At 53.3% G+C, this 13,656-nt stretch overlaps 1 protein-coding gene across 1 annotated transcript; it reads right to left on the bottom strand.

Moving 5' to 3' along the window:
- Positions 1-4,512: 4,512 nt before the first annotated feature.
- SPBR_06816 (uncharacterized protein) lies at positions 4,513-6,613 on the bottom strand (the record flags this gene model as incomplete). Its single annotated transcript, XM_040765072.1, has 2 exons — positions 4,513-6,410; positions 6,514-6,613. 2 exons carry the CDS (start codon positions 6,611-6,613, stop codon positions 4,513-4,515), a joined length of 1,998 nt encoding a protein of 665 aa, XP_040616239.1.
- Between the last annotated feature and the right edge of the window lie 7,043 nt (positions 6,614-13,656).

Genomic DNA, 13,656 nt, shown 5'->3' with positions numbered 1-13,656 from the left:
TACAACGACGGCAGTACTTCTTAGCGAGGCCGAGATATTGGCTACATGTACGGAGTAGGCCCCTAGACTATAACGATCAGGTCTGCCATCGGTCATCTGTCAAACTTGGCCGTGACCATTCACGATACCAAGAGAGCATGTCGCCCGAAGACGTTCGCCTCGGAATTGATAATGACGTCATCACGAGGCTGAGGATCTCGAACCCTCGCATTGGCAGTTCCCCGTTTTCGTAAGTTTTCAGGGAGCTGCAAAGACAACACGGGTACCTAAGCAGGAAGATGCGTTTGAAGCAAGGGAGGGCTGATCGCTGACAATATCGATACATGGGAAGCGATTGCCGTGCTGGCGCATTGTCACGTATGCCGCCGTCTACGGTAATCCAGAACCTGTAGATAAGCGAACGAAGGAAACACATCAAATTACATGCCCAGGACAAGTAAGCGAACCTCGTACCCGAGAACAGGGAAGCCACAAAACACAAAATGGGCTTCCCAAAGAAACGGGCCGGAAGGAGGTGCTTCGGCAAGGAGAAGTGAGAATGCTCGGCTCGATGGGTGACTGTCCCGGCGGTGACGATGATGACAAACCAGACAGACAAGACGCCCCGGCCGCACATAATCTAATACTCTGAAAACTGCCCATCTAGTCGCAACAGTCGGGACGAACGCCGGCCTCGCAGCGAGCGTGTATTTCCCGGGGAAACCGGATCCTGAAGACGACGAGAAGGGAAGACAGGGACGGAACAGCGGAAAGATTAGGGACCCCGGTGGGGGTGATTGGGGATGGAGGAGGGGTGGGTGGCACAACAAAACACACGATGACTCTTCTTGTCGTGAGAGAGCGCGAGAACCAGAGACGAAACCCGTTTGACGTCTTTTACAGCCCCCATCCAGCACCTAGTCGCACTTGCCGCGCGCCCCATTGAGGGAAGGAGGGCGTGTGAGGAAAAAGTGAAAAGTCGGTGAACAGGACGGCGAACTGCAGGTGCAGGCAGGTGCGCATCCGGGTTGACGTTAGTTTAGCGCTGCATGTGCGTGTTCATGCGCTGGGGCTGAGGCGGAGGGGCAAGCACGACACTTCCGCACAAGTGGACACCGGCGGACAGCAGCGGGCACTCGCAGTTGCCGTTTCAACGTTACCTGCACGTAACGGCATGAATCTACTGGTGGAGAGGGGCGCGACGAAGCGGGCACGGGGAAACGCGGAGGGAAAGAACAAGTCGACCTGGCGGTGACGAGGGAAGGTGCAGAAGGGCAAGGCGCAACGGCGGAACCCCCACTGGCGGCAGGTGCGATGGCACAATTCAAAACGCAGGAGACGAGGCAGCCACGGCAGTCCCGATGCAGGAGATTTGCTGTAATCGGGTGGTTGATTTGCTGTGATCATGTGTTGGTAAAAGAATCAGATAAAACGAAATAGAAAATAAAAGGCGAGCAAGATACAGATAAAATAAATGAAATACGGTATGTGCTTGAAATACGTTGCATGGATCGCAGGTGCAGATATGACCTGCAACCAGATTAGGAACCGTTTCGTTTCAACCCATTCTGTTTCTGTTTTCCAAAATAGCTTTTGTATATGTCCTTTGATATTTCTTTTAGATCTTTATTATTGTCCTTCAAAGAAGGCAACACGACAGAATCGTAACCACGGAAGGTGTGCCTCCTGGGATCTAACGAGATTCAATGCCTCGCCGCAATGCTATTAGGGCATTGGCAGGTCGGATGTACTCGCTCAACGCCCATTTGGGCTGATTCAGTGCAGATATACGACAGTTACACTGTGACGATTTGTAAACGCAGCACGCTTTTCGTCGTATTCGAACCCAACGATGATGGCGGTGAAGACGACGAGCCATTACATGAATGTGTCAGACCACACACTCGTGCCCGTCTGGCCACCGCCTCTCCTCACTCTCCAAGAATCTACCAGCATGTACGTATAGTCCGCGTTGGTTTATGGGCGGGTTGGTATCAGGATCTCAGGAGCGCCAAGCAGTGCGCCAACTGCGAGAACTGCCTTTCCTTTGTCGTTCATCCGATTCCTTGTTTTCGCTATCTGCATACTGCATAGACTGGGTGCGATCCCAAGAAACAGGTTGAGCTGTTCCGGCTTGTGTGGCCGCGTGCTCCGTTCTCCGTCCTTTTTCCCGAATGGACGCCAGCCTTTCCCCGCGTTGTAGTCAGATGCCCAGAAAAGGTGTCTGGGTCGACAGGCAATTTTCATCCAATCTTTGTGGAGTTGACAACCACATCAAGACGCCAATCGATCGACACGCGTTCCTTTCGCGTTGTGACACGGCGATTTAATGTCGCTTTTGTAGATAAATGAAAACGACGAAACCTGAGGTCTGAAAACGGTGATGCTTCGATGTCGTACGGTATTTCAGAATTTACTCTAGATAAATTGTGTTTGACTCTTGAATTTATCTGCCTCCGTATTTTCCATCACACCAACAGAGGCGGTTTCACTCACGCAAGGGGTAGTTCTGGCCCCGTTGTTGTTTTTGTTCTCCCGTGTATGTTGTGCTGTTTGCGACAGTTGCTGACACCTGCTCCCTTTCTTCATTGGGGAGGCAATCACCGGCAAGACAGAATACGAATACACAGCAAGGAGGGCTGTGCCGTCTCTGGTTCCATCCCTGTATTGTGGCATACAAAGATTCTGGCCAGCATATCATGAATATCGACCAACAAAGACTGATGAAAGGCTGAACAACACAAAGGGAGGCGTCTGTGAGCCGTGCGCCCCAAAGACCTCTCCCTCTCGCGAGTGGTCTTGAAGACGGTCAAAGAGGCTATGTCGTGTCATGAGACCTTGCAGCAAAAATAAAGCGACGGAATGGAGGACGTGTGTCGCCTGGAGGCGATCTCTCTTTTCGGTAGATGCTTGCGATGTCTGTTCGACGTGCGCCAAACGGTTCGCTTGCCAAAACGGGGTGGAAAAAACGGACAAAACGGACAAAATGCGGAAACCCGGAAAACGGGCGACCATCCGCATGATCTGTTACGGAGCAATTACGGCGTACCGACCACCCCATATTTCCCGCTGTAAGTCATGCAAACAGCTAACCTAGCGATCAGCTCCACTGTAACCCACTGTAACCCACTGTAACCCACTGTAACAGCTTTGATTGTGCTAGGATCGAGCTGGGGTGAGCCAGCGCACTGGCGCCGCTCAGCGTCGCTTTGGCCACTATGCCATGGAGTTCACATGCTTTTCTGCCCCCTGTCCCAGCCGACACCATCCCTCCCTTTCGATGATGGACAGTGGTCTCGATCGTTTTGTTCCTTGTCAAGTCTTTTGGTGCAATTGAATTACGTCGTTGACCTCCGTTTTGGGAAAGTCGTTCCTTCCCCATGGGACCTTTGTTTGGCTGCAAAGGCCGACTTTGGCCAGCGGCCTTTTGGGCCTTCCCGTTGCCATTGTCCCGTGCTCCTCACAGACATCTGCCGGTTCTTTTGCAAACGACCCTGCGCATATAGAAGCAAGTCCTTTTGTACAGCGCCACAGGCGCGCCAGAACCAGAAGGGAGAAATCCCCGAGAGCGACACGCCAGGAACGTGAAAGAGTTCATAGTAGGGCAGTGGATACATCGACAGCTACCGGGACCTTGTGAGCTTGAACGTGTATCACATGCAAGCGATATATAGTAGGTACTAAGATTGGCGTCATGAATAACAAACAAATCAAGAGACAATCGGATCATGAACGTTAAGAATGATTATTAGGTTGTATTGCTTGTTCTTTTTTTATTCTTTTGTCTGGCTGTCCTTTTTTTCTATCATATCAAAAAAGAGGGCAAAAGATCGTCAAAATGCGGGTGTGCGTCAACGAACATCATGGAAAGCTCGCCTCTCGTTTTTCTGAGGCTCCGATTCGAGGTTGCTGCTTCTTTTCTTTTCCGGCTTTTTTGGCTTTGGCTTTTGGCTTTTTGGGTCGCTTTTGTGTGTTCCTCTTTCACGAGGGAGGGCAAAGGCAGGCACGAAAGAATGACGAAAGAGCAAACATGAGGAGACATATTACAAACAGGCCGTAGTGACGAGAAAACGAGTCAATAATAAATAAAAAAAACACATTGGTATCGTGAGAATAAATGGGATGAGGAATCATGTCCTTGGTTCCACAAAATGCCCCTCCATAAAATAAAACAAGGTAACAAAAAGTCACTGCTTTTTTTTCTTTTTGGGAAACAACAGAACAGTGCACGCGTGGCTGCAGCACATGTGATGGTTTCCGAAACCAATCAGACACAACGCCAGTTGTTGAGAATGCATACATGACCGTTTGATATGGAACGATGAAGACAACAACACAAAAACACAAATAAACGAATAGAACAACCGCGCTGGATGCATGCTGAGTGGCCGCAATGAATATTGGTACAAGAGAAAATGCAAAAAAGAGAGGTAAAGAAGGTGGCGAGTGGGTATCGAGTGCGAAGAAGTAAGAGAAAGAGAATTAGGAGGTTTGAGAGAAGGCGTGAGATTATGTGTGTCGTTTCGTGCATGTTCACCAGCCCTTGGCGTGGTACCCGTTGTAGGCGTCACGGTTGAGATATTGATCAAAGCTGTTGGCGTTGGCATCGCCGCCGGCGTCGTCGCGGCCCATGTGCACCGGCTCCGGATACTGGCGCAGGTTGGCCACGTCCTGGGACGTGTGGCGTCTCTTGAGCACGGCATTGGCCGTCGACGTCTTCTGCGACCGCTCCCACAACAGATGACGGCGCAGCGACTCGGTCAGCTCTGTCGACAGCATGTTGCGGCGGTTCGTGCGCGGCGACAGCGCGGGCGCGTGGTTGGCCGCCGTGGCCGACGTCATGATCGGCTGGGCCGCAGAGCGCGGGATCTCGTTGATAGGGCGCAGTGTCGACTGCGGGCCACGAGGGCGGTGGCGCATCATCAGGGCCGCATCGTCCGAGTCGTTGGGCGAGGCCACCAGCGAGGGCGGCTGGTGTTGCCGCTGCCGCTGCTGCTGCTGCTGCTGCTGCTGCTGGTGCAGCTGGACCTGGAGGCTGTGCTGCGGACGGGCGCGGTTCAGGCCAAGCGTGGACTGCGACGTGGTCAGGCCGTTCTTGACCTCGCGCTCGCTGCGCTGGATCATGAGTGTGATCAGCGAGCGGCGCGACGGCAGGTGCACAGTCGAGTCGACGCGCTGGAAGAGCGTCTTGTCGTCCATGCTGGAGCGGCCGCTCTCCTCGTTGGAGTCTTCCCAGTCCGACGAGTCGTCGTCGTCATCGTCAATGGCGCTCTCGTCAATGTCGTCCGACTCGGAATCGTCGTCGTCGGAAACCACTGCCGGCGCGGGGATGGCGCGCGTCACAAGCTGGCTGCTGAACGACGTCTGCTTCTTCTGCGAAAGCGAGTGGCGCGACAGGTGCAGGGCGCTCTTCAGCGAGCCCTCCTCGTCGGGTGTCGGCGTCGACTTGCGCTTCAGCATCTCGGACATGGCGGACTTGCGCATCTCGAGGCTGCGCGACGGGTCGCTCATGGAATCCTCGCAGGACGACGAGCCGCCCAGGGCAAATGTGGCCGCCTTCTTCGACTGCACTTGCTTGGCAGCAGGCTCCGACGTTGGGTAGGGAATGACATCCTCGTCGGCAGACGCAGCCACCTGCTCATCGGACGGTGGCGGTGTCAGGATCTGGGGAACCACAACGGGAATGTGCGATGGCGAAAAGCCGCGGATCACCTCCGTGGTCGACTTGCTCTTCTGCAGAGGCGGGGTGCTCGGGGTGGCTACCTCCTCCTGCTCCTGCTGCTGCTGCTCCTCCTCAACAGGCTCGGGTGCCAGAGCCGGGAAAGGCTCAGCAGACGGGGCTGCAACCGCCGACTCCTCAGCCTCAGGGGTCGGCTCTGGCAGAGCCGACTGGGACTCGGAAACAGGAGCAACATGTGTCTGTTCTGGCTGCTCAGTGGCGACGGGCGACATGGAGGGAGAGGGTGAAGAAAACTGCATGCTGGAAGAGACGTCACGGAGTGGGCCCTTGAGAGGCTCCGTCTCCTGAACAATGGAGACGACCATCTTCTCGAGGTCGTCCGAGGTGATGTGCCGTTCACGGCCACGGCTACGGCTGCTGCCGCACGAATCCTGCCTACGTATCCGCGGACGCGCAATGTCCACGGCGCTCGACTCGGACGAGAACTCAACAGCGTCCTCGTCGGCCAGCGACTCGACACTGCCGGACAGCTGGGGCACCTCCTCTGTGGACGGGTTACTCCGGCGCGGAATGGTGGTGGGACGTCTTGGGGACGTGGGCGCAATGGACGCGCTCTCGTCGGAGGAGGCGACAGCAAATGAATCGGACGAGCTGCTCGAGGTGATGCGCGCGGCAGCCTCGACACAAAAGGTCTCGCGCGTCCAGAGGCGCCAGCTGAGGTTCTCTAGCCGGCGGCCCTGGGCGACGTTGTCTGCACACCTTGCGAACACTGGGTCTACGCGTCAGTATGCCACATAAGAAATTAAGACATCAAGAGCGGACAGGGCTAGTGTGGAAGAGGATTGGACACTCACCAGTCCACATGCTGAAAAGGTTCTGGGGGTTGGAGGTGTCGACCTTGTGGATAACATTGGCATCCACCTGGAGCACAGGTGCGTCTAAAGACGACGGCATTGTGTCGTCTGTGATGGTGGACTGCGAAAAAGACACGGTGACGGACGAAAGAGAGAAAGATGGGGAGACGAGAGTCTGTAAGGGTGCGCGTATGCGACGACCTGGGACCGAAGAAGGAGATGTTCAGTTCGTAAGTCGACGTCGGCGCTGGATCGTTTGAAAAAGATGGGTGTTCTCCAAAATGGACAATGAAGATATAAACGGCACCGGATGCTCTCGAGCGGAAGATTGTCGAGAGAGCCTTTTACTCAAAGGATTGCACGGTTCTTATACAACAGGTTGAGCGTCCAAAGAGTCGTCGAGTCGAGAGTCGTGAGAGTCGAGAAAAATGACCAGAAGAGGCGTCTGGAAAATTACGAGAGAGAAATTCGAGAGGGTATATGACACTTCGAGCCAAGACTCTCAAGTACTCGTACGTGAAATGTCGTCGTTTGGGATTCGATCGTAGAAGCCGAAAGAAGACTGTGCAAGAGGCGGCGGTGGGCGACGAGGTGAGTGGTTTGCGATGTTGTTGAAAAGGGAGGAAAAGAAAGGGCGCTGTGATGTGTGGGGGGGGGGAGTATGTATATGTAGGAGGCGAATGTTAATTATGGTCCTGGGCGGCTGGATCGAGAATGAGCGAAAATGTGGTGGTGGGCGAGGTGGTGGGAGGGAAGGAGCGATTTAGGTATTGGGACTTGGGGGTGTTGGGTCGGTTGGGGGGGGGCGTGGGAAAACTCAAAAAGAAAGAGGGCGGGCGCGGGATGTGATGTGTGTGTGGTCATGGACCGAAAAAAGAAAGAGCCCTCCCAGACTCGCGGTGAGGTAAAAACATTCCTACTCCACCCAACTGATCCGTTTCTACAAACGACAGGGGAGGTACGTTCCTGTGAGAGGTGGCCCCGTCCCACCATATCGTGGCAGCAGGGGGGGCAAGAGCGAGGGAGGGAAGGGGGTAGCCACTTCCGGCAGATTACGCTGGGGTGGCGACAGACGGACTGCAAAACGGAAGGCAAAACGGAGGCTTTGGGGTCAGGCGGCCGCGCAGAGAGAGTACGAGGGCCAGGCCCCGTTCGGGGCGACCACTTCTGCCCATCTGACTCGAGCAGAACGGAGCCGTTGCCCAAAGAGGCTAGGCTGAGCCTACAACGTCCAGCAAGTTTCTAGCGGCAGTGCGCAGCGGCAAAGGCACAGTTTAGGCCATAGGCGAGGAGGGAGGCGCTACGGTGAAAGCAACAAAAATCCCCCGGCGAGGTAGAATGAAGACTACGATTTCGACGAAGGGCCGATTGGGGCGTTTTTGGAATTGGAACAGGGCATGTGCTGTTTTGTATATTTGCATAAATCGTACGTATTTCCCATTTCCCCGTCAAAGCGACACAGACTCAGACAGCTAGCACGATGTGCCCAGATGAAAGAGACCGGACTTTATGTTGTTCACGCAGATGATCTTTCATTCATCTCTTTGAAATGGTAGTCCATCTCGACGCAAAGGAGCATTTCAACGACCGCAGAACAAGACGCCATGATTCATGACGGTCCGTGATTGTTGTCATCGTTTGGCACGAGTTGGGGGAGAGGACGAAAACGGAGGATTTTAGGTGGTATTTCCTCTTACGGTTAGTCAATGACTGGAATGCCTCTTTGGGAAACATAGCTGGCCAAGGCGTTCCTGGACCCCCAGGAGCCGGTCACATGATGGGTAACCGTTTTTGCGTTTTGCGGGCCTCGGAGCCAGATGGTGAGGCCCCACCACTTTCTAGACCGCGGTCACGAGACAGCTCAGATACGGTGGGAGGCCGTCCCGTTTCGTGCGAGAGCAAACTGAACCCCAGCGGTCCAGACGGGCTACAGAGCCGGTTACCCAAATAGCCTTTGCGCGCGGTTCACGTATGGGACTTCGTCACGAGGCAGCTGACCATGGTCTGGGCTTTGCGCGTCTTTGTCATCGTGTCTTCGGTCATAAATTGCCTTTTCAAGCATCGTTTGTCGTTTGTCGTTCTCCTGGGGGAAGTGATGGAAAAGGTGATGGCAGTACACGCAATTTGCCATACGTGATTTTCGTTTGCTGGGAGACGAGCATCGTCATGTTTTGTTGGGGGTTGAGAGTCTTGCCTGTCCTCATTGGGCCCTCATTGGGCCTTTATTGGCAGCATTGGCAGCATATTGGCAGGGCGGGAGCACACAGGAGCAAGCAGCACCATTGCTGTTGGCACGCCCTCTCGCGGCGCACATCCTTCCCCAGAGGCAGACGTTGAGGCTTCAAGCTCGTTTCGCCGCCAATGGTACGCGCGCTGGATGGATCGTCACAGTCACAAACATCATCTCAAGTTCGAGACACAGCCCCTTCAGTGTCCTGCAGTGATCCCTGGCAAGCATACGCAGTGTCATTACTGGGCCAGTGGGCCTCTGAGCTGATTTCGCTCTGCCGTGCGGAAAACTCATCCCATCACTGGGCGGCAAAGCAGTGGTTCTGACTGGGTCAGAGGCTGCTGCCAGTCTCCCTCTTTCTTGTTGGATTCTGCATCTTAATATCTTACCCCTTCCCTGGTGATGTTGTGATTGTCCCACAGCCGAGTTATGCTGGACATGACCAGACTTCCGCCACCCCCGCCGCCAATTCCCGTTGTGACTCTGTGATGACTGGGGTAAATTCATGCTCTGTAGCCTCAGACGAGAAAATGCCAGCAGGTGACCTCCCCAATCCTTTCGTTTTCATAACGAGTGGGCAGTGTACCGTTTTCACAGCTACTACTTCGTAAGCTTTCTGAAAGTGCGGCTAGTGTCTGTCATTCCGTCTCACGCAGCCCAAAACGGAGAATGCAAAGCCGCCAAAATCAGTCATGCGCTGCCTCGTGATCTGTTTGGAAGGAGCGTGACTGCGGCCATTTTCTGTTTGTTCTCTTCCCTTCTCAGTAGCGGCTTCTCCTTACACAGTAAAAGCTTGCCTGCATCCCGTTTCCTTGGTTTTTGCTTATGCCATTATGTCACAGGGCGCTCACGCGGCCATTGTTCACTTTGCCTCATTGTTCGCAAATCGGCAAATGAGAACGCGCCATATGGACAACAATGAGCGGGAACGGCGAGCAGAACATGCAAAAAAGCATGGAAAACTCGACCCGGCGACCAACAGACAGACCGTCTCTTGTGGTGGTGGTGAAGCTAATCAAGATGCTGAAAAGAGGCGTCAACTTTGACTTGGCTGTCAAGAGGGTCGGCACGATCTCGACACGCAGAACGGAGCACGCGAGTACGCCGCAATGGCAAGAAAGTGCGAAAGGGGCCTCAGTCGCAAGTGCGACTGGAACAGGCGAGCAAAAGGTGGCAGAGACCAAAAACGTGGCTTTTGACAGGAGGAGGGTGTGAAGAAGCAGCTCAGCAGCTCAGCAGGCACTAAAGCTGAAAATACGGGGAAAGTCCACCGTTTTCGGGGGATTGCGAGAGCAGCAAGGCAAGGCACGACTAGAACAAGTAGTCTTACCTGGCAGCCCTCTACGAAGCCCTTCGGTAGTCGGGCAGTGGCTTGGAGGCGTTCGGAGCATTTGCCTACCCAAGGACCCTCTGTTAGTGGGTAACCCACCTATTTGGGTGGATTCAACAAGTGTCCTGGAAATCCCGAAAACGTACGAATTACTCCGCACTCGAGGAAACCAAAGGACACAAGAAAGTCACATCACAAGAGAAAGAACGAAAGACGAAAGGAGAAGGGTGACGAGAGTGTGTTGTCTCGAGATGGCTTTCCAAAACACTCCCAACATGCGGCAACAGTTCATTTGGTCTTGGGACTTTGCTGTGGCATCATGATCAAATCTTATTTACTTTCCTCTCATCCTCTGAACTTGGACACAAACTATCCCCGGCGGAATGGCCGTCACCACTCAAAGCACTGTAATTACGACTCATGTCATGTGAAAGGACAGCAGAACCCTCGAGTTTCTCGACCGGCGAGTCGACTTCTTACATTTTATTTATACTAATAACTAATACGCAACCTCCTACTGGCACCTCCCCGAGGACGCCACCGAAATGAACCCCGAGAGCAGGGAAGTAGAAGAAGGACAGGAATGACAGGCATGACATGACAGGTAGACAGGCAGCCCACAGCAAGGACGCCAACAGCCACTATTTCTACAACAACACAGTCCAGCTACGTGCACTAAAGCTTAGCGGTCTTGTCCCAGCCAGATCCTTCCGTCCGCCAGAAAATGGGCCGAAAAACGCACCTGCCTTCGGGAGAACATGTTCCCTGAAAAACAAGCAGGAAGGAGGAAGGTGCACACGGACAGGTCACCTGTGTGCTGTAAATTGCCTCGTCGTCGGGACGGAAACCCCGCAAGCCTCTCGCATTGTCAACCTCTGGTCTTTTGGGTTGGTGGCGCGCAGGTTCGACTGTCCCGATCAAGACCGCCTCTGGACAATTACGAGGTAGCCTTGAGCATTAGCCGCTCTTCAAGAGAGCCCGCCATCCGGACTTTTCTTTGTTCTTTGTTCCGTATCGAGTTCCGTATCGAGGACAAAAGGAGGGAAAGTACGAAGGGCGACATACGCGGGACGGAACTAGGTCCTTCTGCATTCAGTGACGGCTGTGGACTAGCACTTCACTGGCTGCCCTTCGCTCTTTCTCTCGCGGGAGAACGGTTACGCGGCTCCGCATTGTCTGGATTCGTTTTCTTCGCCTGCCCATTCTGTGGGGACAACGGACACTATGATGTACATGTATTTATCAGGAAATGTCACATATTTTGTAGTAGCGACAGAAATTTAGAGACAAAAAAAATAATAGACGAGCCTGACCCAAACTTTCGGGATATGGCCGTCCGACCGACATTGTGCCGCTGGATGCAGGTCCAGTTGCGAAAGTATCTAGTATGGCGGAAATGGGTAAGAAAGAAAGACGTCTGTTACCAGATATTTGCATCCAGAGTAAATCGTACCTAGTGCGTCGTATTCCTCCGTTCAATTCCTCGCCGGCTCGTGGGTTTTACGGCACTCAACCAGAGGCGTCTCGCCTCCGTGGCCCGGCCCCTTGGAAGCGGGCTCGAGGCCCTGTCTTTGTCTGCTGTGTCTGTCCGTCTGGACTTGGCGAGCTTGGGTCGCTCTTTGCTCCACTGCGCCTGCCATCCAAAGGTCGCAAAATCCTGTCATATACACGAGTTTAGTGTTGTCAGACTGGTGGCCTGGTGGCCTCTTTTGCTCGGCGCTATTGTGGTGACGCGCCGGCGGCGGCGTCGTTCCACTCTCAACACGATGTCAGAGTTTCTTGAAACGGTGCGGCAAGTGCCGTGTGGCTTGCTGACCGTGTACATGTACGGAGTAATTAATACCTGTACGCATGTACAATGTTACAATGTTCGCAACAATATAGAATGCGACGTATCGTCGCCAAGTTCTCTTGCAAAACCACGATCCTTTCCCAACATCTCTTCAAAAGCCATCCGAGTACAGGTCTCAGTCCAGCTCGGGCGCGCGCTCATCCCCCAGAGGCTCCATTCCAGCCAGGGGCAATCGTATGCTCGCCTATCTACGTGTGTAAGACGAGCAACTAGCTTACCTCACTGTATAAGCCATGTAATCGATGTATGTCCCCTGATTGTCTTGGTTGTCTTGCCTGTCTTGCCTGTCTTGCCTGTCTTGCCTGTTTTTGAGTATCGCGTTACCACGATCGTAGTGCGGAAAGCGGGAGGGATGACAAAAGGCGGCAAAGTGTTTGCATTTCGATGGTGCCGATCGTTGAGGTTCACCGGACATATCAATAAGACGTCCATAAACCAAGCGTCCATTCGGTTTGTAAGACAACTTACACGGAGCCTTACACTACGAGCGAGTGCCGCACTAATGCGCTGCCATTTTGGCACTCACCACAAAGCGCCAACCGGTTCGCTCGGAAAAAACGGACCGCAAAGCTCGCGGTAAAGCGCCAACTTCTTCTAGTGGTATGTTAATGGGGGTAAATACCAGGAGGGAGAATAAGACAAAAAAAATATGTATCAAAATTATGATTCTGGCCTGTTTGAAAGTCTTGCTCGAGCCTGGTCCAAGCAATATTGTAAAACGACAGGCTCCTTTGTGCAAAAGAAAATTAGGATTGTATTTTTGTTACTCCGTGCCAACTGCGGCCAAAACGTATTATCTTACGTTTTGTATCAGCGACTGCAACATCAGACTAACTGCGCCCATTCTCCGCCTTGCCCAAATTACCTTGCCAGCTTGCCTACTTTGATCTGACAAGTTCCCAGCACCACAGCGACGGTCAACTTAAATTTGTCGTCTGGCTCCAGGGGAACAATAATCCTGCATGGGCAGCCCATTCCGTATGGAGCGCAGTAAAAAGTACAGGGCTCATTGGGCTCCAACACAGGAATGTGCCATTCTGGAAATTGACTCGTCACATTTAAAGAAAACATAGGTAATCTTAACTCGCCCTCGCGACGGCGCCTGCTCAGCAGCTTTGCACTGAAAGTTTTCTGTCGCAACGACAATTCTGTCCATACTCTCTCAATGTTTTGTCTTTTTCCACGAGGCAAGAGAAGGATGGGCCACGGCATTGCACATGCATGTCGCCAAGGCCCATGCCCCTTTCTGTGTGCATGCACCGTATGATTTGTGCATTTTGCCAGCAGTAGTCTGGGCAGCACCGGAGAATGAGCACGTCCCGCTCATGCGAACCCAGGTTGCTGGAAAGGTCTCCTGCAGCTGGATGGATAAAGTTGAGAAATAACGGCAGTGCAGGGGAGAAAAGCTTTCTCTGGGCAGGATGTTCCCATTGAGTACCTACACCTCGCGCAATCAGAGATGAGAATTTGCTCACGGTGGCATGCTATGCGACATCAAGAACGACATCAAAAACATACCCCACCAGTCATGTCCCACGATGCCCTCATTTTCCTACTACGTAGTAATCGTAGAGACCCAAGTCCCAGGCGGGTGGTATTTACAGATGTGTGGGGGGACAGTACTTTTCGTAGCTTGGGGAAATTGCAACGGTATTCTGTACAATGTATTCCAAACGATATCTTGACTTTTCTGTCATGGGGTAGTCGGCTGCTTGGTCAACCGTTGTGAGA

The sequence above is a fragment of the Sporothrix brasiliensis genome (genome assembly GCF_000820605.1).
Source record: "Sporothrix brasiliensis 5110 chromosome Unknown Cont20, whole genome shotgun sequence".
Taxonomy (NCBI): domain Eukaryota; kingdom Fungi; phylum Ascomycota; class Sordariomycetes; order Ophiostomatales; family Ophiostomataceae; genus Sporothrix; species Sporothrix brasiliensis.
The sequence above is the reverse complement of the archived record's forward strand: the minus strand, read 5'-3'. Positions and strand labels throughout refer to the sequence as shown.